Source organism: Vanessa tameamea, chromosome 21 (assembly GCF_037043105.1).
Source record: "Vanessa tameamea isolate UH-Manoa-2023 chromosome 21, ilVanTame1 primary haplotype, whole genome shotgun sequence".
NCBI lineage: Eukaryota > Metazoa > Arthropoda > Insecta > Lepidoptera > Nymphalidae > Vanessa > Vanessa tameamea.
This window is the reverse complement of record NC_087329.1, coordinates 2830231-2857022: the sequence shown is the minus strand read 5'-3', so window position 1 is coordinate 2857022 and position 26792 is coordinate 2830231. Positions and strand designations below refer to the sequence as shown.

Genomic DNA, 26792 nt, shown 5'->3' with positions numbered 1-26792 from the left:
AATTTATTCAGTAACATTGGGATAATGAGTCTAATTATTAATGAATTAGACCCACGTGTGTCTCCACCAACTCGAACGGAGAAGCGTGGTGAAATGATCTGCAAACCTTCGCCTCAAAGGGAGGGATATAGACTGTACCTATTAGAATAATAGATAACACCATAATCCTAAAGTCGGAGATTCCAATTGTAGTCAACAACATATGTTTTAAAAAGAAATTTAGTATTGAAAGTTTTTGTGAGTGAACCTTATTGATTATTTCATTGTTATTCTTGAGCCCTGACAATTCACTACTAAAATGTATACCAAAATTCTTGAGTGTATATATCTAGTTAGTGTGAGATAAAAAAGTATGCAACAGCTGCCATTCATTATTACTGTCTGAGATTTTAATGGATTAACTACAAGAGCGAAATTCACACCTTAGCCACAAATAGATCAATGATCTCCATCATCAATTGTCTTCTGAAGTAACCTAGCCAACATATAAACGGTAACATAGTTAACAGTTTTTCCTATTTTTAAATACTATCGAAAGTATGAATATTAACAGTATAACTATTAAATAATTATATTAGCTTTTTTTTTAGAATATGTTTCGTTGTATTATTGATTCAGTTACTAATTTTAAATTTATTTCGGATATGTGTACGTGCCTTATAAAATAACGCATGAAAAGTCACTGCATAAAAAAAGGTACAACACAAAAACAGTTTACAAATCTCTGTCGACTGTCAGAAAAGTCAGTCGGAGTCGGAGTGTCGAAGTCGTTGTCTAAAGTGTTTGACGTTATATTTGACTTCGATCTCGGTTGGGTGTATTTATGGCGTAATTTTTTATTTATTTTATAATTATATGACAGTGAGTTTATGACTTAAAAATATAGTGAAATATTATAAGTTTAGTGTTGACAATGTTACGTGCGTTGCTGGATAAATTTTGGGATGAAGATTTGTGGCTGCCGCCGAATACAACTTGGGAAGATATAACTCCTGAACCAGATAAAGCAGTGGTTTATTCTGACTATAGACATCTTCTGTATCCCATACCTTTGGCTCTTGTGCTTATAGTGATACGGCATGCATTGGAAAAGTGAGTTAACTTTTAAATCAAAGTTCGATATCATCTAGGTCACTGCAGATTATCACCTATATAGTTACGCTCTGTGACTCATTTTTTATCAGCTAGCTTGGTATACTTGATGATATTGTGTTATAGTAATCTCATCTTTATTTATGTACTACAAATCCAAGTATCCACTCATGGTTTATTAAATTACAGATATTACTATATATTATTAATAGCAATTCTGTGATATAAAATAATTTTTGATTCAGTACATATTATTAATGTTTTTGATAATGCAAAATACTTATTCAATTTATTTATGAAAAGTTTAAATAGCTTGAAAGACTCCATCTTACAAAGAGGTTTCATTATAATTCTATGGTATCCTTTACAAAGTCGACTATTGTTTGTTGATAAAATGTTAATATTATCAGAACAATCCTGAATATAAATGAAATTTCATTGTTCTACAATGTTTTGTACTGATATAATTGAATAACTTTTTTTGTTAACAATGTAACATATTTCAGAACATAAATAAAATTTTGTATTCAACTACATACAACTTGAGAATCTTATTTTAATTAAAATAAGTACTATTTCATTGTTATTACAAAAACACAGATAGAAGCACAATGTGAACAAAATATTGTGGAAGAGTAAATCTAGTTCTATGCTAAGTTCGCACATGAAATAAAAAATAATTACTTTTTGTTGCTTAATTCTGCTAATAGATGCAAAAACATTATGATAAATTCAGCACAGATTAATAATTTGATTTTTTTACAGGTACTGGTATGCACCGTTTGGAAAGTCATTAGGTATTAAGAACACAAGATCAAAGAAAGCACCAAGCAATCCAACGTTAGAAGCAGCTTATATCAATTGTTCAAAAATTAAGCACAAACAAGTAAGTTATGTCTCCATGATATTTAATACAATTTATTAATAACCAGTAATATATCGAGTATAATTAAAATACAACCAGGTTAAATTTTATAAAGAAAAAATATTGGTATTTTTTTTAATAAATGTTCAATAAATATATTTTTGACTCAAAGATAATATTGTCTTCCAATTTATTTCATTGAATCATCATATAGAGTTTCTTTAGCTAATTACATTTAATTAAATGATAAATATATCAGTGTGTGCTTGTGAGTGTATCGTAAATTTATTTGTATGTGCATGTATTGTTGTGTGTGTGTATTTAGGCATAGATAATAAAAGTTATAAAAGAAATAACTTTGTTTCTGGAACTAAGCAATGTCAAAATAAATATTTAATACACTTTTATTTTGTGTCAAATCAATTCGATGTTGCACAAAAAAGTGTGTGATTTTTTAATGAATGTGTTAAAAAATTTTCCGCTAGTTAATCCTCTAACTGTGCCTCCTTTTTTTCAGTTGTTTTTGAGCAAGGATAAGGTAAATGTTGCACTGTTTTACATAGCTCAAGTAGATTATGCTTCTAATAAAATATGCACAAATAGTTTGAAATAGTTTAAAACAATATCCATTCACTTACCTATATTTATATTTTATAATATAATAATATAATTATTCTATTATTCATCATTTCATTCAAACAGAATTGGCGCGAATGAAAAGATATTTGAATTTTCATAATATATTGTTGTAATTTACGTCGATCGCGATTAAGAACGATTGATAGTATTTTAAAAATGGAATGTAAATAAATCCAAATTCGATGAAAATATGTAGATTGCTTATCGTAAAGTGATACATTCAATATTTGATCAACAAATATAGTAAAAAAGAAATCTTTTTATAAATACCATAATTGCATTGACAATTAAATAACGCTTATGGAATCGAATTTACGTCAGTAATAAAAAAAAGTAACAGATGGTCTGGACAATGGCGTCCACTCATTTTGAGGTGAATGCTTGGATAATATTTCATCATGCTTCTTTGATACTGGTTGGTGGATACACATGCCGTAAAATTTCACGATGCAAAGTATTTCACCATGCTTTCGTTCACTGAACACCAATTAAACACATGACAATTAAGTAATGATTGTCTAGTTTGAACCCGCAATCTCAATTTCAGTTAAGTCATACCTAAACCACTGAGCCAACTCGGCTCTCGAAAAGAAACTGGAGCGTTAATTTTTTACTATTTATAATTAGAAATATTGTAGTCACTTAGTTGCATATAGCCATAGCTTCACAGTTGATTTCACATGAGTTTCGCTTTCATTATGCTTGGTTCTTCAGCTCTGTAAACTTGATATAAATTAGTTATATAAATTTTGGTATAAAACGTAGCTTTATTTTGTAAAATGTTTCAGCATAACAATTCCTTTATTAATGACGTACAAAGTATTGTATTTAATTAAAAAAAAAAACAACACAGCGCGTTAAATTTTGGTCTATATCTTACAATCTAATCGTCGCTCGTTTTCGTCTAGCCGTCGTTTTAAGGGTCGTTTTAGTACTTTATCCATTCTTAGAGTTTAAGCTTGATTCATATCAAATTTTATCAAATTCGATTCAGTGAAAGAGTAACAGATAGACAGACAGTCAGAGTTACATTCGAATTTACCATATTAGTATAGATTGTAGTCTGCTGACGCGTGTTTTTAAGTTCGCGCTCATCTCGGGAACCATATCTGTCGACTCTTTTTCTGCTTCCACCTATGAGAGATGAATTATCGAGGAAAGTAGATAATTAATGATTACTTTGTGCTAATTAGCTAACGTATATATGACATGTTGATAAAGAGGGATATAATCGTGCCGCTTGAGATCTTCTATGGCGTGCGTGTGTAAATCAATAAAGTTTACTCGGTAAATAATTTGGTGCAAAATTTCATGTCAATTTTTTAAAAAAGATATCCTTTATGGCTATGTACTGGTGTCCGATTACTATATTCAAGAATTTGAATTCTTGAATACGAGTATTAAGGTCCTGTACAATTCAACCAACTACGGATGGTGATTGTGCAGGGGATAAATTATTTCGTAAACTTCGAAGTCGTGGTGTTGGAAGTTTGAATGTAACGTCAAAATATAGGCGGTCTTCGTGTGCATGGTGCATTAGTGGTACCCATACGAGGCAGGGGCTAATCGCTGTATTGTATGTATATAAAATCAGTATGCTTAGCACATGCATACTCCCATAGCATATGGATTTATAAACGAATTCAACTTTTATAAAATTGATAACGAAAGTCTTAAGTCTCTCTATGGTTTTCTAAAGTTACAATTTTAAATGCTACGTACGTATATATATATATATCATATCTTACATTTAAATATCAAAATGCTTATGGCAGAATGTCACGGCCTATTTCATTGAATCCAAGCGAGATAGAGAAATGTGAAGCGGTCACATAGTATGTGGTCTGATTTTAATGAGCCTATGCAGAGTAATATGCTATGCCCCCCCCCCCCAACCTTAATGCCTTTTCTAGGCACGGGAGTGTAAGCAATGCCGATGTACAGGCTGAGAATTACTCCACGTTAATACAATTACATTATTATTTAGTATGAAAATCAAGGAATTTTATTTACACGTTTTTTTTCATCTACTAATTTGGTCATTGATTGTAAAAAAATCCTTGGGCTTCAAGCTTGCTTCATACCAAACTTCGTCTATTTTGGTTCAGTGGTTTGGCCTTGAAAGAGCAACAGACAAACAGACAGACAGCTACTTTTACATTTATAATATAGATATAGTTCTTATTGAGAATTTTGAGACATTTTAAAAAATGTTGAATCGTAATTAAAGAATAATTTGTTGATATAAGAATTATCGATTTTCCTTGAGTGAAGACGCAGCTGAAATGTCATACTGATTATGATAAAAATAAACCTCCGAGCTATTTATAGGTTTATATATCGATTACTGATTAACATCATGTTTTTGTGTATGTTACTTGATAGTTGGGCCGATTGTAATTCGAGTTTGAAGATTCCTTTATATTGTATATTATGAAGGTGTTCCCGTTTACTCAAACAATACCCCTTAAGATAAAGACTTAGGGTATTCATCGCTTGTTTTTTTTATAAACTACGCCATTTCTGCTAAAAAATTCAGTTAAAAGTTTAATATCTTGTATATTAAATTTTAAACACTTAAAATTTATGTCTGTGCCACTAATAAATTAAAAATAAATATGGTGTCTAATGAATTGATCATCAATGTAAAAAAAATAATATCCTTTACTATATTATTACATAATTAAATATATATAGCGAAGTTGTGTTTATTAAGAAAAAACATATTTGCACGCGCGTACGCACAAACTCGCGCACACGCCCGCAGTTCTTGTCATACGTCATAATCCCTTTATATATTACGTACTCTTTTCAAATTCAATCGGTTCCCCTACCAAACATTAATAAGTGCTTCATTTAAATATATGTGATTTTTATTAAACTCACTAAGAGAAACTACGTCGTAACATTCTGGGTTTATCGTTAGTATAGCTATTAAATGTTATTAAACGAAAGACGTTTAACGTAATAAATTGTCTATGTAACTCATTTTTTAATTAACGCATTTGACGTAATAAAAAAAAGATCTTGTGTTCCAATTTTTGAAAATCGGTTTTTGTAATCTTTTGTTTTTAATAGGAGTTATTTTTATGACGATCATAAATAATATCGCTTGGTAGTAGGGCTTTGTGCTTCGTGCAAGCCCCTCTGGTACCACCGACTCATCATATATTCTAACCCTAAACAGCAATACTTAGTGTTCCAGCTTCAAGTATGAGCCAATGTAACTACAGGCACAAGGGACATAACACCTTAGCTCCCAAGGTTAGTGGCGCATTGGCGATGTAAGATACGTTTGACATTTCTTATATCGTTTAAACTGTAAGTGGTCATTGATACAGAAAAGGTCAGAGCCATTTTGATGCTGATTTGTTGTAAATCTCTTTAATATTGTGCCCATAATTGACATACAAGTAATAAATTTGACGTTATACGAATATGGAAGACATTTACTAGTGTATCTATGAAAAATGTCCTTTTACATTAATTTTTATTTAGTATATAATTAGTCACCACTTCGTAATTAGTCACTTGCTATCCGTCCCGGCATCGCACGGGTTTAATATAGCTATATAAACCGTTTATGTCGAAATACTCGATTGGTTTACGCGGCACACAAGACACACAATATATACTCGTATATTATATTAACACAGTAAAGCTCCGATAATCCACGCCACGCGATTTTTAAGACATTTTCTGTCTCGCACAACCACTCTGTGGAACCAGCTTTCTCCGGCGGTTTTTCCGAACCGATACCACTTGGGGACCTTGAAGAAAAGAGCATACTCCTTCCTTAATGGTTAAAGGTCGACAACGCAACTGCTTGCCCGCCGATGTTGCAGATGTCCATGGGCGGTGGTAATCACTAATCAGATGAGCCTCCTATTCGTAAAGCTCCTCAGACGGTATGTTTTTTCCGACATATTCAACAATTATCGTCATGTTTCAGCCAATTTACACAAAACAATACAATTATTATACACCTAAACCTTCCTCGTGAATCACTCCGTTCTGTGGTGAAAACCGTATAATAATCCGTTCCGTCTGGCATCCGTTTGGTAGTTTTTGAGTTTATCGCATACAGACAGATAGACAGACACGGCAGGGATATTTTAATGCACAAATGTTAGCGCAGATATTGGTTCTTTCGGTATTCTTCACTCTTATGAAACAATAGGATGGCAATTTAACATGTCCAAAGAGTAATCAGGCGCAAGACCAATAGCTTTACATAGTTTTCGGCACATACGAATGTAACCCTTCAAACTTGGGTGATGAAACCAGGGATGATCAAATCATGACATACATTTTTTTTAATGATATGAACGGGTAAATGGACCATCTGATGGTAAGAAGTCATCACCGCCCATAGATGTTGGCGCTGTAAGAAATATTAACCATTCCTTACATTGCCAATGCAACATCATACTCCGGAACTAAGATGTTGTGTCTCTGGTGCTTTTAGTTACACTGGCTCACTCATCCTTGAACACAAAAATATTAAGTGTTGCTAGAATATCTGATGAGTGGGTGCTATCTATCCATAAGGCGTTATACAAAGCCCCCCAAGTATGTTTAACTTTTTCATAGTTGTTGGTGGGTCTTTCGTCTTTATTTTAAAACATGTAGTGATTTAGCAGACACCGTCAATAACAATTATTTTGAATGACTGGAATTCCCAAATCACCGTCGACAGACGAATTTGACTTAAATAACATATTTATTTTTGTGACTAAAAATTTAAAATATTTCTTAAATATATAACGTTATTTATTCTTCTGTTAATGAAATATATTGTTTGGCTTTTGTTATTTATTTCAACTGAAATTGGGTCATTATCAGCGCGCTTCCTTGTTTTGAATTTAAACATTGTGATAATATTTACATCTTTGTTCGCTGATGTGTGTTTATTACCATGGAGGTTGTATTAATTGGTACAACTAGTTTTGAATATTGAAGACTGTGTGCTAATAATTAAAAAACAATAAGGAGGAATAACGACCCATGTAGGTGATGTAATCTTATAAATATTCTTTTTAATACAAAGGGAACAGTTTATTTTTTAAATATTGCCAGTATTTTCAAACCGCAGTAAAAAGACGTGACAGAACCATGATTCCTTTGCCTAATTTTGTCTGTATTATCTATAATTTTCACGTTTTGACATAATAAAAAATATTGACACTTGATCTGCTAAATCTGTGTTATTTATATATATTTAAACCTGGCCAGCCAGGTTTGAAGCCAGGTTTGAAGTTTACAAAGATATAGTAATATTCTGGGTTCTTCAATATTGCCGTACGTCTCTTGCACGTTGGACAAAAAAGGATATCGAGTTCTTTAGTCATATCATATTAGTTTAGTTATTGTGCATTCACAATCTGAAGTATGAAATTGTGTTATAATTATCTCTACGCTAAAGTTAGGCAGTGTTATATTTAATGATCGGAAAGAAATAGTGAATTAATTAAATGCCAAAAATAGTGAATTTTGAGTCCTGACAAATTAGTTCATTTAGTACCATTTGCTATCGTGCCTTAATCAAATTATGGAGTATACCATAACGTAGAGGAATGTAACAAATTGTAATTTCGACGTTCGACTTCAAAATTTAATTCACACGTAGTGTTTACTATCGTTCATAATGTTCGTCCATTCGTCGAAATTCAACCAGTTAATGGAAGCTATTAACTTCTGTTAACATGAGCGTTACTAAATAACGTTCTGGTTCCAAAATGTTTTTAATGATAACACTAAAGCTTGTCTATTGTCAATGAATTTTTTTTTCCAAAATGAATGTCAAAAGAAAAGAAGGTTTACATAAAGAGTAGAAAGAGTTACTAAACCGACTTGTCATTGCCCATTTATATATAGATTATCAAAAAAAAGGCAAATAAATTGGAACCATTCGCGTTTTAAGGGTTGATTGTCAAGTAGTATTCACACAATATCTTTATAAATTATAGCCTATGTGTTACTGTGATGTATAAATATATTTCAATGTAAAGTTGATGGGATTAGGCGAAAATAAGTCAGGATCATATTAGTATACTGCGATTTATTTAGTAATCCAGGCAGCACATGATAACAGCTGACACAAGAGAGAGTGAATAATGTAGTGTAATACGACCGAACAGAAAAGTCAATAAAACGACATAGACACTGGCTCCAACTAGTGAGTCACGTAGACAACTACGACAATTTATATTGATTAGCTTATACTAGTTCTAACAAAGGTTTTATTAAAATCCATTCATTCATTTTTGCGTGAAAGACTAACAAACATCCATACATACAAATTTTCGCCTTTATAATATTAGTAAGAGATATATACTGTAATATTAGATTTGGTTTAGAAAGCAAGTCGAAAACATACCAAGGTTAAACCGGGATTATTACAAAGGTTATTTGGGATTCTTAGCCACTAAAGCCACAGTAATGGCCGTCTTCGGCACGGATCGGAGACGCTGCGGGAACGTGTCGGTTGTATCGTAAGGTTCCTTCACCCGTACTCGTGACCCTTCCCATGCTGTGCTCCACTCGTTGCTTGAATTCCCTTTCCACATGCCGTACTTCTCAGTAGTACGTGCGGCAGTACGAGGCCATCCCGGTTACCGACCTCCTCAGGGTCATATGAAAAAGAAGCGCATCCACAGCCCCAGGGTTACGCTCTATTTTTGAATCTCCAGGAAATGTGGCTGTGGAAGTGCGACATCTTCGTCGTTTCCATCCAGTAGGGTCGGCCTTTTCCCGTTCCCGCTCCTTTGAAACCTTCTGGACCATGTCGGTCTCACAAAAAGAGGCTACGGTGCCGAATATTCTAACCACTGGGCCATATCGACTTTCTTTCATATCTCGAAATATTTTCTAGCAATGACGTTACAAATATGAAAACCTCAATAGAATCGTTCGTAAATACATCGACGCCATAGGAATTCAATGAAAGGTAATGAGTTGAAAAGTCAATTGTTTTCATGAAGACACCATTAAAGCTATTGGATATGATTGTGGCAATTGTAGAGCACACATATCTACTGTAAGATAATTGGAGTTACTTACAAAAAGTATGTGGGCTACTATTCATTGGCCTATTTGTTGTCGCCTCGATCATTTACTGTGAGTATATAAAGATTTTGTTTTGTTTTGTTTTAGTCGTGCTTCCTTGTAGATTATTAAATGTTTTTTTTTTTTGTTTTTTAATGTTCTGATTTTTTTTTTATTTACATTTATTTCTTAGTAGTTTGCAATTAGTTTTCGTATTTGTAGTTATTGTTCGTTTTTTTTTTGTTCCGGAAATCTTAAACCATTGCCTGTTATCTGAAGATACTGAACGAAAAAAAATAATTTTGATATTCATATAAAGTCTTAAGTAAGGTTACCTAATTACGGGCGTAAATAGTGCGTAATGATACAAATTCTGATTTCGTAATTTATTTTATAAATTCGAGCGTATATAAAACAAACTGGCCCATCATGAGAAATTTCAAAAATTTTATATGTATATTTTATATCGGCGGCTACTTAAAAATAACTCATTAATTATGGAGGAAAAACTAAATTAAAAACATAAGTCTTTGAATACCTGGAGAGACATGATGCGTATCAGCATAATAATCACCCCCCTTAAAGCGAATCCGGGTCGTACTTGACCGGTTTTTTTATCTGGAACACCTGTATATAGGCCGACCGTTTGTATATGTACGTTTTTGCATAATAGACCTGGAAACACCCTGACTGATTATTATCAAAGCACAGCTAAAATTTGTCTAGAAAACTAAAATTCAAAACATAGGTTTATTTTATAATGTTAGTATTCGTGTAGTCACAGGTCAGTCAGTCAGGACAAACGATTTTGTATATCTATTTTATTATAGTCATATCACTTTCCGACCTTGCATGATTGACTGGTTATGATTCTATTTAACGGATAGTTTCGATTTCATTTGTTTTTTACCAAAATATCTCTACTAGTACAGCTAGTCGCCCTCACTGGGTTAACTTTAATCCTAGCAGAAAATATTAAGGGCAAACTTTTGTGTAAAATTTAAAGTGCAACAACTTCGATTAAGGATGATTTGTTACTTCATACGTAAGTACGGATGATTTTTCTTGCTCTTAGCTTATCGAATAAACACTCCGAAACTTATCTCAAAATTTAATTTTAAAGGTCTGTTTTCATGACCATAAATTATTTTTCCGTAGGCTTAATAGCTTCGGTAATGCTACGATGAACTGAATACTCATTATGGTATTATAAGTCCACTTTAGATAAGTCAGTATAGTAATGATTCATTTTTATCGTTAGTTTCAATTCAGATGCCATGCATTATGATAACTGCATATATAGTCATTGAATCTTTTCGTCTTTCAGAGATAAAACATTAAATTATAGTACTCGAAATATAAAAATTATGATAAGATTTTATTGATTCGAAATTGTTGTATATTATTAATGTTAAGATAATTTATATCTAAGCGAGATAAAACGCGGACGAGCTTTGAAATTTCTTGTAATTAATTTGTGTTTGTAATTCATCCCGTATTCAGCGTCTTTAAAACATCTTGAGGTATCCACCAAACAGCATGCGTGGTACCGTTCATGCTTTTGACCCCGAAGAAAGGTTCCAAACAGATGGTAGATTTTTGATAATCAGTTATAACTTGTAACGCTTTTATAACCACGATTTAAAGGTGACAGGTACGGGAAGGATGCGGGTTGCCCAACATCGGGATGGTTGGCATTCTATGTTTTGGCGTTTTCGTCCAGCAGTTGACGGCAAAACTGAAAAAAAAAAGTTTTAATTTTGAATTGAGATTCTTAATTCGAATTGTTTGGTTTTTTATTAAAAGTTGTAATAATTATCATTTATCGTGTCAGTCGTAGGCACTTTAATTATTTTTTAAAATATTTCATCGAATATATGTTTTGAACGAATCGTAATATTAGTTTGAAAAGTATTTGCCGCATTTGATATGAATGAACTGAATTAAATATTACCTGCAGTCGACGCAGTTTTTAAAAATCATAAAATGATTTTAAAAATGTACTAGTAAATTTATTAATAAGTAGTTTATTTAAATATTTGCTATCACGCTTGGCAGAATACATATCTAATTTATATATATATACGCGCTTACTTATTTTTAAAATTTTACTTCTTTCGAAATTCGAATTCCAAATTTACTTAACGTAGAAGCTTTGTTTATAGTATTGAATGAAAAGCCATTCTAATGGTGTGCGTGACACATTTACACGGATAGGGCACGTGTATATACGATCAGGAAATATAGTTCACAACAGTGTACGCAAACACAAATTCATTCGATCACTCAATCATTTTTAGTCCAGCAATCCGACTGGGCTGAAAAGAGATGGAGTGTAGAATCAAAGACTATGTAGAGCTAGCTCGTCTGGCTAGATTTAATATTGTATTCCATTTTAAGGATGTGAGACTAGTTATAGTCTGACTGCAGACATAAATAACATAACTTATTTGATATCAAGGTTGGCGCGTTGGTGATGCGAAGAATGATTAATATTTCTCACAATACCAACGTCTATGGACAGTGGTGGCCACTTAACTGCCAGTCAACTTAACTAAGTATATAATATTAGTCATAGACTGTCACCCTCAGTTTTCCACGTTCATGTTATCAATTATTCTTCGTGAACGTAAAACTTCCATTTATGCACTGCACCGCCGTACGTCGACAGGACGACTTTAGAAGTAATAATTATGCAAAATTTACTACCCGTATAAATAATAAAGATGGTAATTTGAAATATTGATCCCCTAGTTGTAAAACTTACAGTGTTAACAAATGGCTTATTTAAATATTTAATGTGTTATGAACATATATACATATATATAGTTTGTATCTGAAGTAAAAGATAATGCATAATCTGCGAATGATCATACTGTTTAATCTAGGACGGCCTTGGTTCAATTACGTTGTGTTAAATTAAGATCTATTTGAATGATATAATTATAAACATCACGTTGTAATAATTGTACGGTAAATATCTTGCAGTTGTTCCGGTTGAAAGGGTGAATGAGCCAGTGCCAATTAACGTCAGAAAAGATCTATATCTTAGATCCCATAGTTTGCCGTGGACTTGTCACTATGGAGTAAGGGACTTGATCGGCATAAAACACTATGACTAAGCTAAAAACATTATGTGCAAGAATCATAATCTGTTAATTATGTTGATTATTAATACGGATGATGATGATTAATACATAACTATCGTCTTTGTAAACCTTCGTTTTATTTGTAAAAGATAACTTACTTAATGTCACTATTACGAACAACATTATAGCAACGAAAGTATTTAAATAATCTCAAGACACGTTTAGTTTTAAAAAAATGTTAAACTATTACAAAGTATTTTTTAACAAAACATAACATTGTAATTAATCATATTTATATAAGAATTATTAAGAAATATTAGTAAAAAGAAATAGGACAAGGGTATTCTGAGACAATATTGGATCTCAATATCAGGATTGAATATCAATAGCCAATGGGGCTAACAGGTACAAACAGATCGAAAGAAATCTGTGTAGCATAAACAGCTAGGAGCTCTTCTCAATACAAGCAGTTTAATGTATTTGTAGTAATTTTCAAAGAAAATATTGATAGCGTGATTCAGCTTTGACATATATCACGTAAAAATCATTATAATTACAAATTTTCTGATGATTTCCTTGGATATTTAAGTATCACTTTTGTTTCGTTATAAAATTTAACGTTAAAATATTTAACAAAAAAGACGTAACTAAGCGTGGCGTGACGATTGAAAGTCTAAGTTATTTTACACGTATGCGAAAGTATGAATAAAAAAAAAACTGTTGACAGACAGAAAGGTTTGAACAAGATAGCGCAGCGCAGTACGTTGGGACAATAAGTAGAACTATAAAGTAAACACTTGGTGGTAGGGCTTTGGGCTCATCAGATATTCTACCGAAGGGTACATAAACTGGTGTAACTACAAGGGACATAACATCTCTGTTCCCAAAGTTAGTGGCGCCTTGGTGATGTAAGGAATGGCTAAAATTTCTTTCGGCGCCAATGCCTATAAGTAGTGGTGGCCGCTTACCATCAGGTGGTCCGTTTGTCAGTCTGGCTAACGATACAGTCAAAAAAACAAGTATCATTTTGAAACAAATTAACAACGACGATATTCCCAATTTGTCTCAAATTGTTTCTTTACCAATATACCGATAATTACATCAAGACTGAACTGTGTAGAGTAGAAAAGATGGATAAACTTCGATGCTATTTCGAACTTCGCTTTTATTTTAATTCAACAAAATACGTCGGTTCTCGATCAGTGGCTAGTCTAGGTCCTAGGCTCGCTGAATTTCCAACCAATTTTTCGTCCTTCTCTTTTCAACAACTGTAAAGACTAATATATATTCTAGTATTTTCGTCCTTCTCTTTTCAACAATTGTAAAGATTAATTCTAGTCGGTAATAGTTAAACTTAAAACAATTAGCATGTTCAAAATATTTTACGGTGATTGGCGAGTAACATTGTATCGTCGAACTATAGCGAAGAGGAAAAACGAAATAATTGCTTGGTGATTCAACGCTCGCCTCATGTTTAGCAATTTGCATCCTAGTTCCAATCTGCACTACGGACTACAATGATTCCGATAGTAGTCAATATTATACGCCTTATATTGTATTGTTTATCACTTATGAGTTATTAAGTCTTATTTTACTGTTTAATAAGAATTATTAACGTTAAGTCCTTTAATTATACAAATATGAATTAAAAATAATTACTGTATCAATGTTGACCGTGTGGAATTGTGGCAAGTATGCTAGTAGAGTTTCCCCCTTGTATCGCAATACCGATCCTCTGGGCAAAATACGAACCAGCCCTCCTGTCACCAGTGGAGGCAATGAGGCGAGGTGTTATACTTTTAATGAAGCTTCTTGCACTACTACTCCAAAGGCCGAGTGTTTCGATTTTTTTTTACTGTTTATCTATACTAATGTTATGAACGCGAAAGCAACTCTGTCTGTTTGTTACTCTTTTACGGCCAACATAGACATAGTCTACTTTTGATGCCTAACACCCTACCAACAACATCTAAAACGCAAGCGAAACCGCGGGCGATAACTGATTCATTAAACACTAATTATTTTTGCAGAATTCTTCGTAGACTAACGTACCTTTCTGGCGGACTGTCAAATATTTATTCTAGCGACCCGCCCCGTCTTCGCACGGGTCAGCTGATACTAAATATACTACAGTATCTCTTCATAACACAACAATTTTTCAGGCAATAGACAATACAAACTGTTATGTCGTCCTGCGTTTTAAATCTGTAATATCTTAATTTTGATCTATCTTGCAGGGTTCAGCCAGCGTTTGCAATGTAAGCGCAAAAATTGAACATAACATTAGAAACCTCTAAAATGATTAGTGTTTCTCTACAATATTATGCATGTATATACATATAAACCTTCCTCATCACTCTATCTATTAAAATAAGCCGCGTCAAAATCCGTTGTGTAATTTTAAAGATCTAAGCATACACAGGAACAGACGGGCTGCGGTAAGCGACTTCGTTTTATACTATGTTATGATAATGATAATTAATCAAAGTCAATGAGATTTAGACATATACAATCCTGCTACTTCTTTTTAATTGTTTTTTACAATGCTTAGTAACATTTATTGGCTGTGGTTATATGTAGTTGAAAAGTATGTAACACGTTTACGAAGTCGATGTTAACTTGCTTTTGATTGTGAACGACACATACCTCTTAATTTACATGTGGTATCATATACCTACATAACTTGACTTGTTTAATTTTGTACAATTTTATGATAAACTAGCTGAGCCCGCGACTTCGTGCGCGTTTGTATTTAACAAAAAAGTTATTGTTGTAGCCTAAGTTACCTACTCCTTATTACATCAGCTTTCTGCCAGTGAAAGATCGTCAATCTCCGTCCAGCCGTTCCAGAGATTAGCCGGAGCAAACAGACAGACAAAAATTTAAAAAAAAAATATGTTGGTATATGTACCGTGTATACATACATATGTATTTAATTAAAAGCGGCTATGTTCATATAACAAACAGACACTCCAATATTATTATATGTATAAAGATCTGGTAATGCCGGTCGTTTTACAATAAAATAGACGTGTCGCTGATAGCAGTTTAAAAAAAAAGTCGGCTCTTATAATATAAATATTGGATAACATCACATACATTACTCTGATCCCAATGTAAGTAGCTAAAGCACTTGTGTTATGGAAAATCAGAAGTAACGACGGTACCACAAACACCCAGACCCAAGTCAACAGAGAAAACTAATGAACTTTTTCTACATCGACTCGGCCGGGAATCGAACCCGGGACCTCGGAGTGGCGTACCCATGAAAACCGGTGTACACACTACTCGACCACGGAAGTCATCAAAAAGTTGTCGAAGTTCATACGAAAGGCATTACACGCTGGGGCCAATTCTACTAATTTATAACGGTAATATGTTTTCGATCCAATTTCGAATATTCTTCACAAAATTTAGCTTCAGCTTAATCGTAACTGAGGTCCACAGCATTTGTATAGATCAGTGATTCCCAAAGTGGTCCAGGTGGAACCCCAGGGGCCCACGGGAGACTTGCTGGGGGTCTACGTAGGCGTGAATAAAAAATGGGGGTCCATAAGATGTTAATGAGGGTCCACGAAAATTTATCTGCTTTTGATAGTAAAGAGCAAAAATGTAAGCATAGTTTTTATAAGGGCCTACCTACATTGTTTTAAGTACCTAACTAAGCAGATAATATTTTAATAAGGCAAGCGACTGTTACTTGTCCAAACTTGCGTATTCGATATTACGTACAATTTCGTGTACAGACTTGCAAAGCGCTATCCGCCCGTCAATGCTTAATGCTTGTTCAGACATGAATTTGATCACCACTATAAATACTTGATGCGAAAGGTACCTACCTTTTTATTTTAATTTTTTTTTTTTTCTTCTTCAGTTTGAGAGAATCACTAACAAATTCATAGATTGTAATTGATGAAATACTCGTAGGATTACTAAGGATAGAATTAAAAGCACCAATATTAAACAACTTTAAATTTAGTTCATATTTTAGTGTTTCTCTAAAACTGTGGTTACGGACACATGCCACGTCCACGAGAAAAATAAGTTTGGGAACTACTGGTATAGACGAAGCCAATTATAATCCGATCCAACTTTTACCGAACCTCGACTGGATCGTTGCATTTGAATAATATGTATAGCCTATTCCAATGGAAGCAGGAAATAAGATAAACAAACCTTAGATTTACGTATTTCATGTGATTCGCTAATAACTCAGCTATATCGAGTACTACTTATAGCTCTTGATTAATATATATTTATTTATAATACAACACTATTACATTTAACTACTTATATCCACTTTAATTTTACCTCCAAATTACCGGTAACAGTTTCGTCGAGTCGCCGACGTTCAAAAAGTAATTTTTTTGGAAATCCATAGTAAATATCATAGATTTATCAAGCTCTTGACCAATGATATCGCGTCAATTTGCTGTCAAATGTTTATTTGTCTTTTCTCCTGTTATCGTTGGAATATAGTATACACGATTGAACGGCAACGATCAAGTTTCGATTCGATTGTAACAAACTGACAATTTGTTAATAGACTTGGCACCCTTAGTAAGGTAAGCCTATTAATTATTTTAATATTGAAATTATACATTAACAGCCTGTAAATTTCCCACTGCTGGGCTAAGGCTCCTCTCCCTGTAAGGAGAAGGTTTTTGGAGCATATTCCACCACGCTGCTGCAATGCAGGTTGGTGGAATACACATTTGGCAGAATTTCGTTGAAATTAGACACATGCAGGTTTCCTTAATATATTTTTCCTTCACCGCCGAGCACGAGATGAATTATAAACACAAATTAAGCACATGAAAATTCAGTGGTGCCTGTCTGGGTTTGAACCCGAAATCATCGGTTAAGATGCACTGGGCCATCTCGGCTCATAATTAAATTATAATTATGAACAATTCTAATTTATAGGAGAAAAATATATTATATTGCATTTCTTTATATTGAGATACCATTATTAACACGGAATTTATTTAATTAACAACGTTCGATTTAATTAGATAAAGTACACCGAAATGGATCAGTATTTGTAAGTCTTACGAAAATCCTTTAATTACAAGTGATATATTAAAGTCATATCAAACTCATTTAATCTGTGGTAATAAATGTCAATTTGATAATGACATTTATAGTATGTACTTGTGTAATTGCTGAATTACTTGTTTCGTTTTAACAAGCGCAGGATTTAGGGGGATTTTATGTCGTTTACTAAAACATCTGGAACACTTAAGAATTCCACGAATTAATAATTGGCATTTTAAGAAATCTTTTCAGACATTTCTTGTGGTGAAAATCGTTAAACTTGTTTATTATAAGAACTAACTGCTTCATCCGACTTTGTACAGATGTACATAATAAATCTATATTATTATTTAAAGGTGAAATCTTTATAGATTAGAAAGATCATTTATTAAAAAATAAATTATAATATCTTGTTACTACCCAAAGTGGTGACGCTCATCACGTGGATGAAACCGTGCGAACCGGTTAAACCCTATTTTATCTTAGAGACCTAAAATAAATATGATATTTATTTTGATAAGTATTTATAAATTACAATTACGTATAATTAAATTGAATTGCCATTTTTTGTCATAAGCCGACTATTCTATATGGGATTTTTTAAGAGCTACGGCACAGAATTGGGACTACATCAATTTGATGTGTTTTATAATTGAGTCTGCACATTGCGAGCGCTCTGAAGCACATTTAACGATTTGATAAGAAATCATAAAAATCCAACAATATCACACATTTCATAAAACATTCCAGAAGAAAATACCTTGATTACGACAAAATATTATTAAATTATATCATGTTTTAATAAGAGGTAAACGGACAACCGGACAGACGTAAAAATCGACTTTGATGTACACAATTTAAAGATACGCGTACTTAACCGCAGTGCGGTAACTCTGCGGGTCGGTTCAAATTCTCTTCCTTTTGCTCGTTAGATCGGCGTTTATTCCTACTTATAATAAGTGATCCGACTTTATATCATTTTTACTAAATTAACCACATCACGATAACATAACAATATGTCTATATAAATTAATAACTAGACCACAATGCCTAATGCCATTATTTGGATGTATGAACATTGGATTCTATGGGAACTATGAACCAAACTGGGCATTATGACAAAAAATATGTGTAAATGTCCAACCGCTAGGACTCTTCTTGGGGTGAATATTTTGATCGGATTCATGTTCAGATTTCTTTGAACTTATTACTCAAATTTTACACATGAAAACTCATTGGTGCTTGTTCGGATTTGATCGCGCAATGTTCGGTTAAGTTTAATTTTTTATAGGAAGGCAGACTAGCAAATAGGCCACTTGATTGGAAGTGGCTACCACTGCCCATAGACAACCGTCAATTACTTGGGAATAAAATGGGGTCCCTCGTACTTGTTACATTCACAAATTCTTCAAAGTGGAACAAAACCAAATCAGGTGGTGCCTAACCAGACAGGCTTGTACAAAGTCTGTCCTGGCCCGCATCAAGTAAAACGTTCTAACCATTGGAACAAGTCGGCTCTTCAACTTCGCCTACATAACAAATATAGCGTGTAAATATGGCCTAAATCGGTCAATTCGCTCAGGCGTTACGATATCCAAGATACGACATTTTTACATTATCTATGAAAATTATTGTTTTAGTAATTAATAACGTATTTAGAATATGATTAGTATAATGATAACTTATGCATGATCGTAAATTAAACGCAGAGTCTTATTTTATATTCAAGGAATTGGTTTATGAATTTGCATGTTTTGAACATTTTTTCCTATCCTTAGTTTCAAAAATATTAATTGATAGTTTTCAAGCGAAGGTTGATAGTTTTCAAGCGAAGGTTGATAAACAAAAGAGGATTGCCTATTTATACATTATAGATATCTTCTTAATCTGTCTCGGTATAAAACCAGGACAGATTATGAAGATAAGAATCTTTGAGTTGTGACACATGAAGACTCCGTTCTTAGCAAAGATTTTTTATATTTAACTAAATGCTTCGTACCGTGTCACATGTACTAAATGTAACTGCTCTGCCCCTGTCTGTAGTTGCGTGTTGTTATATTATTTAACCTTTCTTTATTCTTGTCCTTGCAATAAGCTATAATCTAAAACCTTTCTCAATAAATGCACTATCTAACGCAAAAATATTTTCATAAATCGGTCTGGTAGATTCAGATATTTGCGCATTCAAACAAACAAATACTTCAACTGTATAATATTTGTATATATTGCTTTATGCAATAGAAAATGGTTTTCTAAGTAAGTCAATTTGGTCTGAAATACAATTTCCAAAGGCGAATATTTTAGCAGTTGGAGTCTTTCAGCACAATGAGCGTCCATTGAGCATCCAATTATCGCCTACATCAGACCTTGAGTATAAGCGACCCAGTTTCGTAAGCACCTGTAATTCAAACGCTTTACGTTTTTCTCAGTTGCTAATGAACTTCGCGATGGCTATTTCATTTTTAAGTACATAAAAGTGTTTTTTGTTTTTAGGTATATTATTTTATTGCAAGCTTTGCCATTTCAATGGTATTTGAAATATTGTTTTATTGCGTAACTAGCCTTTGCCCCAATGCAAAAAAATGGTAAACGAAAAGTCCGCTAGTCGGACTGAGCTTAGAGGACCATTCTACGTTTTTTAGAACATTCAGCCGACTCGATCATACTCCTCGTTATCCTCGAATAAAGTTATAATCCCGTACGAAAAATCAGAACGTTTTATTTAAAATTAAATATCCGTCAATTTTTAAAATATAATTGTTTGGTTATTTAATAAATGATATTAAAAAACAGTGTGCGTCTCGGGACGCCCAACAGAAGTGATAACTTAAACTAATCTAAGTTGAACTAAATAATATTGAAAATGTTCAACTATAGAAAAGCTTAGGTCATTACTTAAATTTTATGTATATTATATATGAAAATGTGAGGAAAGGTTATTTATTAATAAAATCTTTAATTGATTATAAAATATATTTTATTCTTAGTTACAATTCTTGAATATATTCATTACATTATTAGTATCATTATTGCCTGAAAGGAGGGAAATAACGAAGCGGTTTCCCTTTCCATAAGAACTTGTCACTTCAAAAAAGAACATCAAAATCGGTGTAGTTTCAAACGGTTCTGATACAACGCACTTTTTTGCCTAACGGTCCTCTACTTGGAACTTTGTAGGCATTTGTTTTGATTTAATAATTTTCCCAAAAAATTAAGTTTTGTGTCATAATTATATGCTAAGTTCTACATAAAACAAAATGTTTAAATCGGCATCTGTTTGTAATAGTTATAGATAAGGTATCCATCTTAGTGTTATGCCACTAATGATAAGCTTTAGGAAGTGATAATATTAGCTCTATGGTCAAAAAACCCCATAAATATTTTATTTGGTTTCCGAACGCTTTAAGTGAACCAATAACATCCCAATTTTAACCTATTTTCTTGTACTTAGCGTCAATCATGTCTAAATTTACTTTAGAAATGATTATTGTAATTCACAAACACTTACCTAATATTTTATTAAATCTTGTAAAATCTATCTTCTAAAGTAATATTAAATTGGCAAACAATAATTAACTATACTATTTGGTTTTAAACGGTATTGGTATTGGTATTGATAACGTTTTATTATCAGATAAAACGATGCACCTACTCGATAGCAGGAATTCGTACTTCTATCTAATTAGGGATACGACATGGGAAATTTATGTGATGAGTAATAGCGAATGGGCAATGAATGTGGAGAAAAAAACCTCAGAAGAGCTCACATCCCATCAAATTTCAGTAAAATAGACTGTGGTGTAAGTCTGCCGGGATAAACGAGTATACTGCCTCATAGGTGGGGTGACGAATTTTAGAACCGTCTTTTCACTCTCAGAAATTGTGAATCTTAGGGTAAAAAGTGTAAGAAGCACTTTTGTAGATGATAATGAAGATGATCTACATTTTTGCCTATGCTATTTTTGTTATTAAACTAAGCGTTCGTTAAAAAATCAAAAAACCTTTTATTGCGAACTTCGAACTTGCATAAATTAGATCGGTGAGGACTTTTCACAATGTATGATAACAGTATTTCCAACGTATATATAAATTTTTAACTTGCAATTCATGACATGAACGATATAGGACGGAAAGATATTAATCATTCCGTTTGCTAGAGTGATTTTTTTGCCTGGGCTTCAATGAATATAGACTATATAAATAACTGATTAGGAATGGATATAGCTTATTCTCTGGCTTAACACATGGGATACTTAACACCTGGCACACTCATTCGCTCACTCGTCCTCAATAAGCTCAACAAAATATTAGTGAGAAGATCCGAACTATCAATCATCAAAACAGAATTGCAGAGCCCAGGTCTCATTATGCCCCAAATGCAGTAAATATTCTATAATCGCATTGGTGATTGTCTGATTGAACTTTATTGCTGACATGATGATGATGATAGTTCTCACAACCAAAAATTTCGGTAATGCTCAAGCTTCATTCTTGTTCCAATAAAAACAACTCAAGCTGTCAATGTCCATAACTCCTATAGAAAAAATTAAGTATCTTGACATTGTCCTTGATAAGCATTTTAATTTTAAAGATAATATTGAGTTATTAACAAGCAGGGTGCGCATTACGCCAATCTCTCATCATCTCATGTTGTGGTGGTGCACCAAAAACTGTTATGAAGAAAATTTAAATTGCTCAACGCGCCATCTAAAAAGTGGCAACTGTTCGGCTACAATTCTATCCCTCCAACTTCAAATTGTGGTGTTCTTAGCGTAAGATTATTATTCGTCTTAAATTGAATTCTAATTGTTTTAATCATTTTTTTCTTTTTTGCACGTATTCAATGCCATTATAAATTCAGTATTTTTTTGCTTTTTTGTGTAAAATAAAGACTCACTCAGAGCGTAGATGTTTGTTCTAATAGTTTATAATAAGCATCCAAAACGAAAATGTTAATTTCAGATATGCGCCTTAGCGAAACAGTTGGACTTATCTGAACGGCAGGTGGAGAGGTGGTGGCGTCTCCGTCGTAGTCAGGACAAACCCTCGACGCTCGTCAAATTTTGCGAGAATGCGTGGAGGTGTAGCTTCTATATTTTTAACTTCTCCTACGGGTTCTTTATCTTGTCGGACAAGGAGTGGCTCTGGGATATCGATCAGTGCTACATTGGGTATCCTCATCAGGTTGGTGTAGAAATTTATCAATTTTTTACTAAATGCGATATATTCAATAATACCTTCTGATATAAATAATTTATTTGAACAAAGATATGTTACCGGTATTTAGTTTAATGACATCATTTAATAATTCTCAATTAATTCAGTGTTACCAACAGTGAAAGCCGGCGAAATATGAATTTAATTAAATTTCTTAACTTTTTCAGGGTCTAACTAGCGACGTGTGGTGGTATTACATGATATCAGCAGCGTTCTACTGGTCGCTGACGCTGTCCCAGTTCTCGGACGTGAGACGCAAAGATTTCTGGCAGATGTTTGTGCACCACCTCGCGACCATTGCGTTGCTGTCCTTTAGCTGGGTCTGCAACCTGTATCGTATCGGGACGCTGGTGCTACTGCTTCACGATTGTGCTGAAATATTCTTAGAGGTAAAATCATTGGTGTAGATATATATTTTTAAATACATTAAATTATAACAGTTTTTTAGTGTGACCTACTTCTACAATTTTAAATGCCTTTGGTTTTATAAGAACAAACCTCATCTGTACAGATAATTATTAAGCATTTACAAACGGTATGTGAAGGTGTATTTATATTGGTATGTTTCAGGCTGCGAAGGCGTCGAAATACGCGAATTATCAGAAGCTATGTGACGCCATATTTACAGTTTTTACAATACTCTGGATCGTCACGAGATTGGGAATATATCCGTTCTACATTATTTGGAGGTTTGTTCTTGAATCAGTGAATATTCGTCGTAGAGACTAACTAGTTGGTAGAAATGCACATTTCATTTGATTTTATATTAACATCACATGAACAAGTAGTGTTAATATTTATGATATATGTATAATGTATATGTATTTAACCAAGAAGTAAGGCATTATTTCCGATAATTAAGATATATCAAAGGAATGGCAAAAACGTCTTCAATTTTTTTTTAACTCAAATTTTGGCATCAATTTTTTTGAAATGGCTAAGCCCTTCTACGAATTTAAATTTTGAAAAAACAAACCACTTTTAACAGCTTGTTTTTTTTTGGTTTTTTGTCATACAACCGCCGTCGGATTCGTACGGTGGAGTAAAACACTGAAAGAAAAAACACTGTCAGACCTGAAAACCACAAATAACTATTACAGACATAGTATTCGTAAATATTATGCAAATCCATGGCAATAAAAGTTTTGTCATGTTATGTAGGTATGTTTATGATCTTTCATCAAGCCTGGGAGAGAGTGAGTTATTCTTTTATCGCGAGGAAACCTACATATTGTATTGGACAACATTTTGCCAAAAAGTTAAACTGCACTACCTATTGGTCGAATATTTATTCAAACTTTCGCCCGATTCTGCCATTGGTCTAAAGCTTTTACGTTTGTTTTCAGTACGTCAATACGAGCACCGATGCTGTTGCCAATGTTCCCTGCGTACTACTTCTTCAATTCCCTGCTCTGTTTGTTATTGGTCCTCCATTTGGTGTGGACTTGGCTGATATTGCAGGTCGCTTATAAAGCAATCAATGCAGGAAAGGTAAGTTTGAGACATTTTCAAAATTAAAAAGAAAAGTTTCATGTAAACAAATACCGTTTCTTTAAGCATTTTAGTATAAGAGCTTAGAAACATATGGGAATTTTTTAAACCAACTTTTTTGACCAAAGATGATTATCTTCATCCATAAATTAATGATAATCAGTCGAAAGTAATAAATGAATATCGACGCCAATTATATTCTATTAAATACTGAGCTGTTTTAAATGATTAGAAAATATTGAAAACATATCGTTTTTCTTTTGTTTTAAACTTATTTAAAACAAACCTATGTTTTCGTCATCGTATATTTTTTTTAAGTTTTATGTCTGAGGATTGTTTATAAATTTCTTTCATTATACAATGTACTAAAGGTAACTTTTTTAACATGGATTGTTCAATGAATAGTTTTCGTTTCAGATAGAAGGCGATATCAGAAGTTCTAGCTCAGACGTTAGCGACAGTTCTCATCAGTCCAATCACAGCACGCCTAACAGATACAATAGCAAAAAGTGAGTAAAATCCCACAGATTATATATTTGATAATATTTTTTAGTGGCACTCTACAGTTTCTGAAACAGTGATTAAGGTCAAATTTACTAATCCGAGAAAATCTTTCAAAATTCAATGGTCGTCTATTGCGTCATCTTGCCATTGAACAATGACAATACAGATTATAAAGTAAATTAGATAATTTGATTTTGATTAACGTTTCAGAAACAGGAAGTAAGACTTGTAAATAACTATGTCATATATGGGCGCAAATCTTGCCATTTAGTTTTAAAGATCTATTTACTCAGGGAGACGCGACATTCCCCCTAAATTATCGGCATTTTAATAAAATATACTTAACAAATGTAATCTCATTTGTGTCGTATTTAAGTTATATTATAAGTTTTCAATTATATATATGTATTATTTTATAAAATATTATTATTAAAAATGATTAACGATAATTAATTATTTCTTAACTAAAATAAAACTATTTGTATATTTTCAGGAGTACATAGGGGTCAGCATTTTTATATCAGCATCTAATCGGACATCAGCGGTGTGGAGAACGTAAATACATTTTAATATATCGAATAATATCACAAGCGCTATGATTTACACTAAAATAACCCAGCTTAGACGAAAAACACAGAATATGCTATTAATTTGTCCCAAGCAACACTAAGTGAAGTCAGTGTTGCCATGTTACACTGTCTTTTTGTTTTTATTTTTAAGATTGTTTTTATAAGTATAGTTTTATTTTTTTTAGTATTATTTAATACGGAATTTTAATTAGCATATTTTTTCTTTTATAAACTATATTAATCCTGTCTTTGTTGATGGGATTTTTTGTTGTCTGTACCAAAGTTTCCGAGTCAAAATTCCAAATCGTAGGTTAGTCGTTAATCTAAAATTAATACGCCAAAAAGTGTTTTTTTTTTTTCGTTATATATTTAGATAATTAAAATTAATGTTCCTTCGCTTTTTGCATTTATTTTATGTGGGCTCAGGTTTTCGTAAAAAACGACGTGGGACCACCGTCGGTTAAGTTAATTTAAAAAACTTTTAGTAAATAGTTGTTTCTGTAGGCTATTCCAATGGCAGAAGGATTAAAAATAACTAAGCAATTTGATCTTGAATTGACATTTGATTTGATTGAGTATTTATAATGGATTCGTACAAAAATGTCGGCGAAGAAGTTATCGAGGCTAAGGAATATTATTTATATGCTATGTGCAACAGTGTTGTATTTAAAATAAAGATATATTAATCAAGAACTGATTATAGTGTACAAAAAAGCGGAGCTATTAACAAATCGCATGGAAAATGTAAATCTAAGGTTTGTTCATCTATAGTCCTTCTGCCATTGAAATGTACTATAATTCCTTTTCCTAATAGCACAAAACAATCATATTGAAATAAGATTTAAATAATGAAAATGTTAAATATTAAAAGTACGTATAACTTTATCACGTTATTTAATTATGTTACAGATATAAAGTAGATTCTTCCAATGTTTAATATTTAAATTGAGTGTTAACGGTTAAAACAAATTTACTCATGTTACCGTCACCAAAAAAAAAAAAAATTCACGCTTTTACAAATTCGAAGTGGCAACACATTTACAACGTCAATAATAATAAATTAATCGCTATTAATATGAGTAAGGAAAAAAAAAGTATTTTGACATATAATTTATTCAATTTTTTTTTTAAATAAGTATTATTCTTGTTAAATCATTTTTATAATTATTTAATTCGATTCGTTATCTATTGTTCACTGATAACACTATGTCAGATATCACACAGGTGTCCACAGTCATGTTT

General features: G+C 32.6%; 2 protein-coding genes across 3 annotated transcripts in view; one reads left to right on the top strand and one right to left on the bottom strand.

The window, feature by feature from the left end:
* LOC113402369 (RNA-binding protein 12) overlaps nucleotides 1-26792 on the bottom strand; it is a 188265-nt gene that overhangs the window by 111423 nt on the left and 50050 nt on the right. The gene's annotated exons all lie outside the window — the stretch shown is intronic.
* On the top strand, nucleotides 719-26572 carry LOC113402370 (ceramide synthase 5). 2 transcript variants are annotated; one of them, XM_026642600.2, is made up of 9 exons: nucleotides 719-1092; nucleotides 1858-1978; nucleotides 2475-2495; nucleotides 22732-22953; nucleotides 23154-23375; nucleotides 23557-23675; nucleotides 24333-24477; nucleotides 24895-24986; nucleotides 25475-26568. In XM_026642600.2, the coding sequence occupies exons 1-9, from the start codon at nucleotides 914-916 to the stop codon at nucleotides 25482-25484; spliced, it is 1131 nt and encodes a 376-aa protein (XP_026498385.1). In that variant the 5' UTR covers nucleotides 719-913; the 3' UTR covers nucleotides 25485-26568. The 2 variants fall into 2 exon arrangements, with proteins under 2 accessions (XP_026498385.1, XP_026498386.1); XM_026642601.2 differs by lacking the exon at nucleotides 2475-2495 and having other exon boundaries at nucleotides 895-1092; nucleotides 25475-26572.

Bases quoted from the DNA above. Each gene is read 5' to 3' on its own strand.
- LOC113402370 (XM_026642600.2), top strand. From the start codon at position 914: ATGTTACGTGCGTTGCTGGATAAATTTTGGGATGAAGATTTGTGGCTG. The intron at 22,954-23,153 runs GTTGGTGTAGAA...TAACTTTTTCAG, and splicing joins ACATTGGGTATCCTCATCAG to GGTCTAACTAGCGACGTGTG. The intron at 23,676-24,332 runs GTTTGTTCTTGA...GTTTGTTTTCAG, and splicing joins CCGTTCTACATTATTTGGAG to TACGTCAATACGAGCACCGA.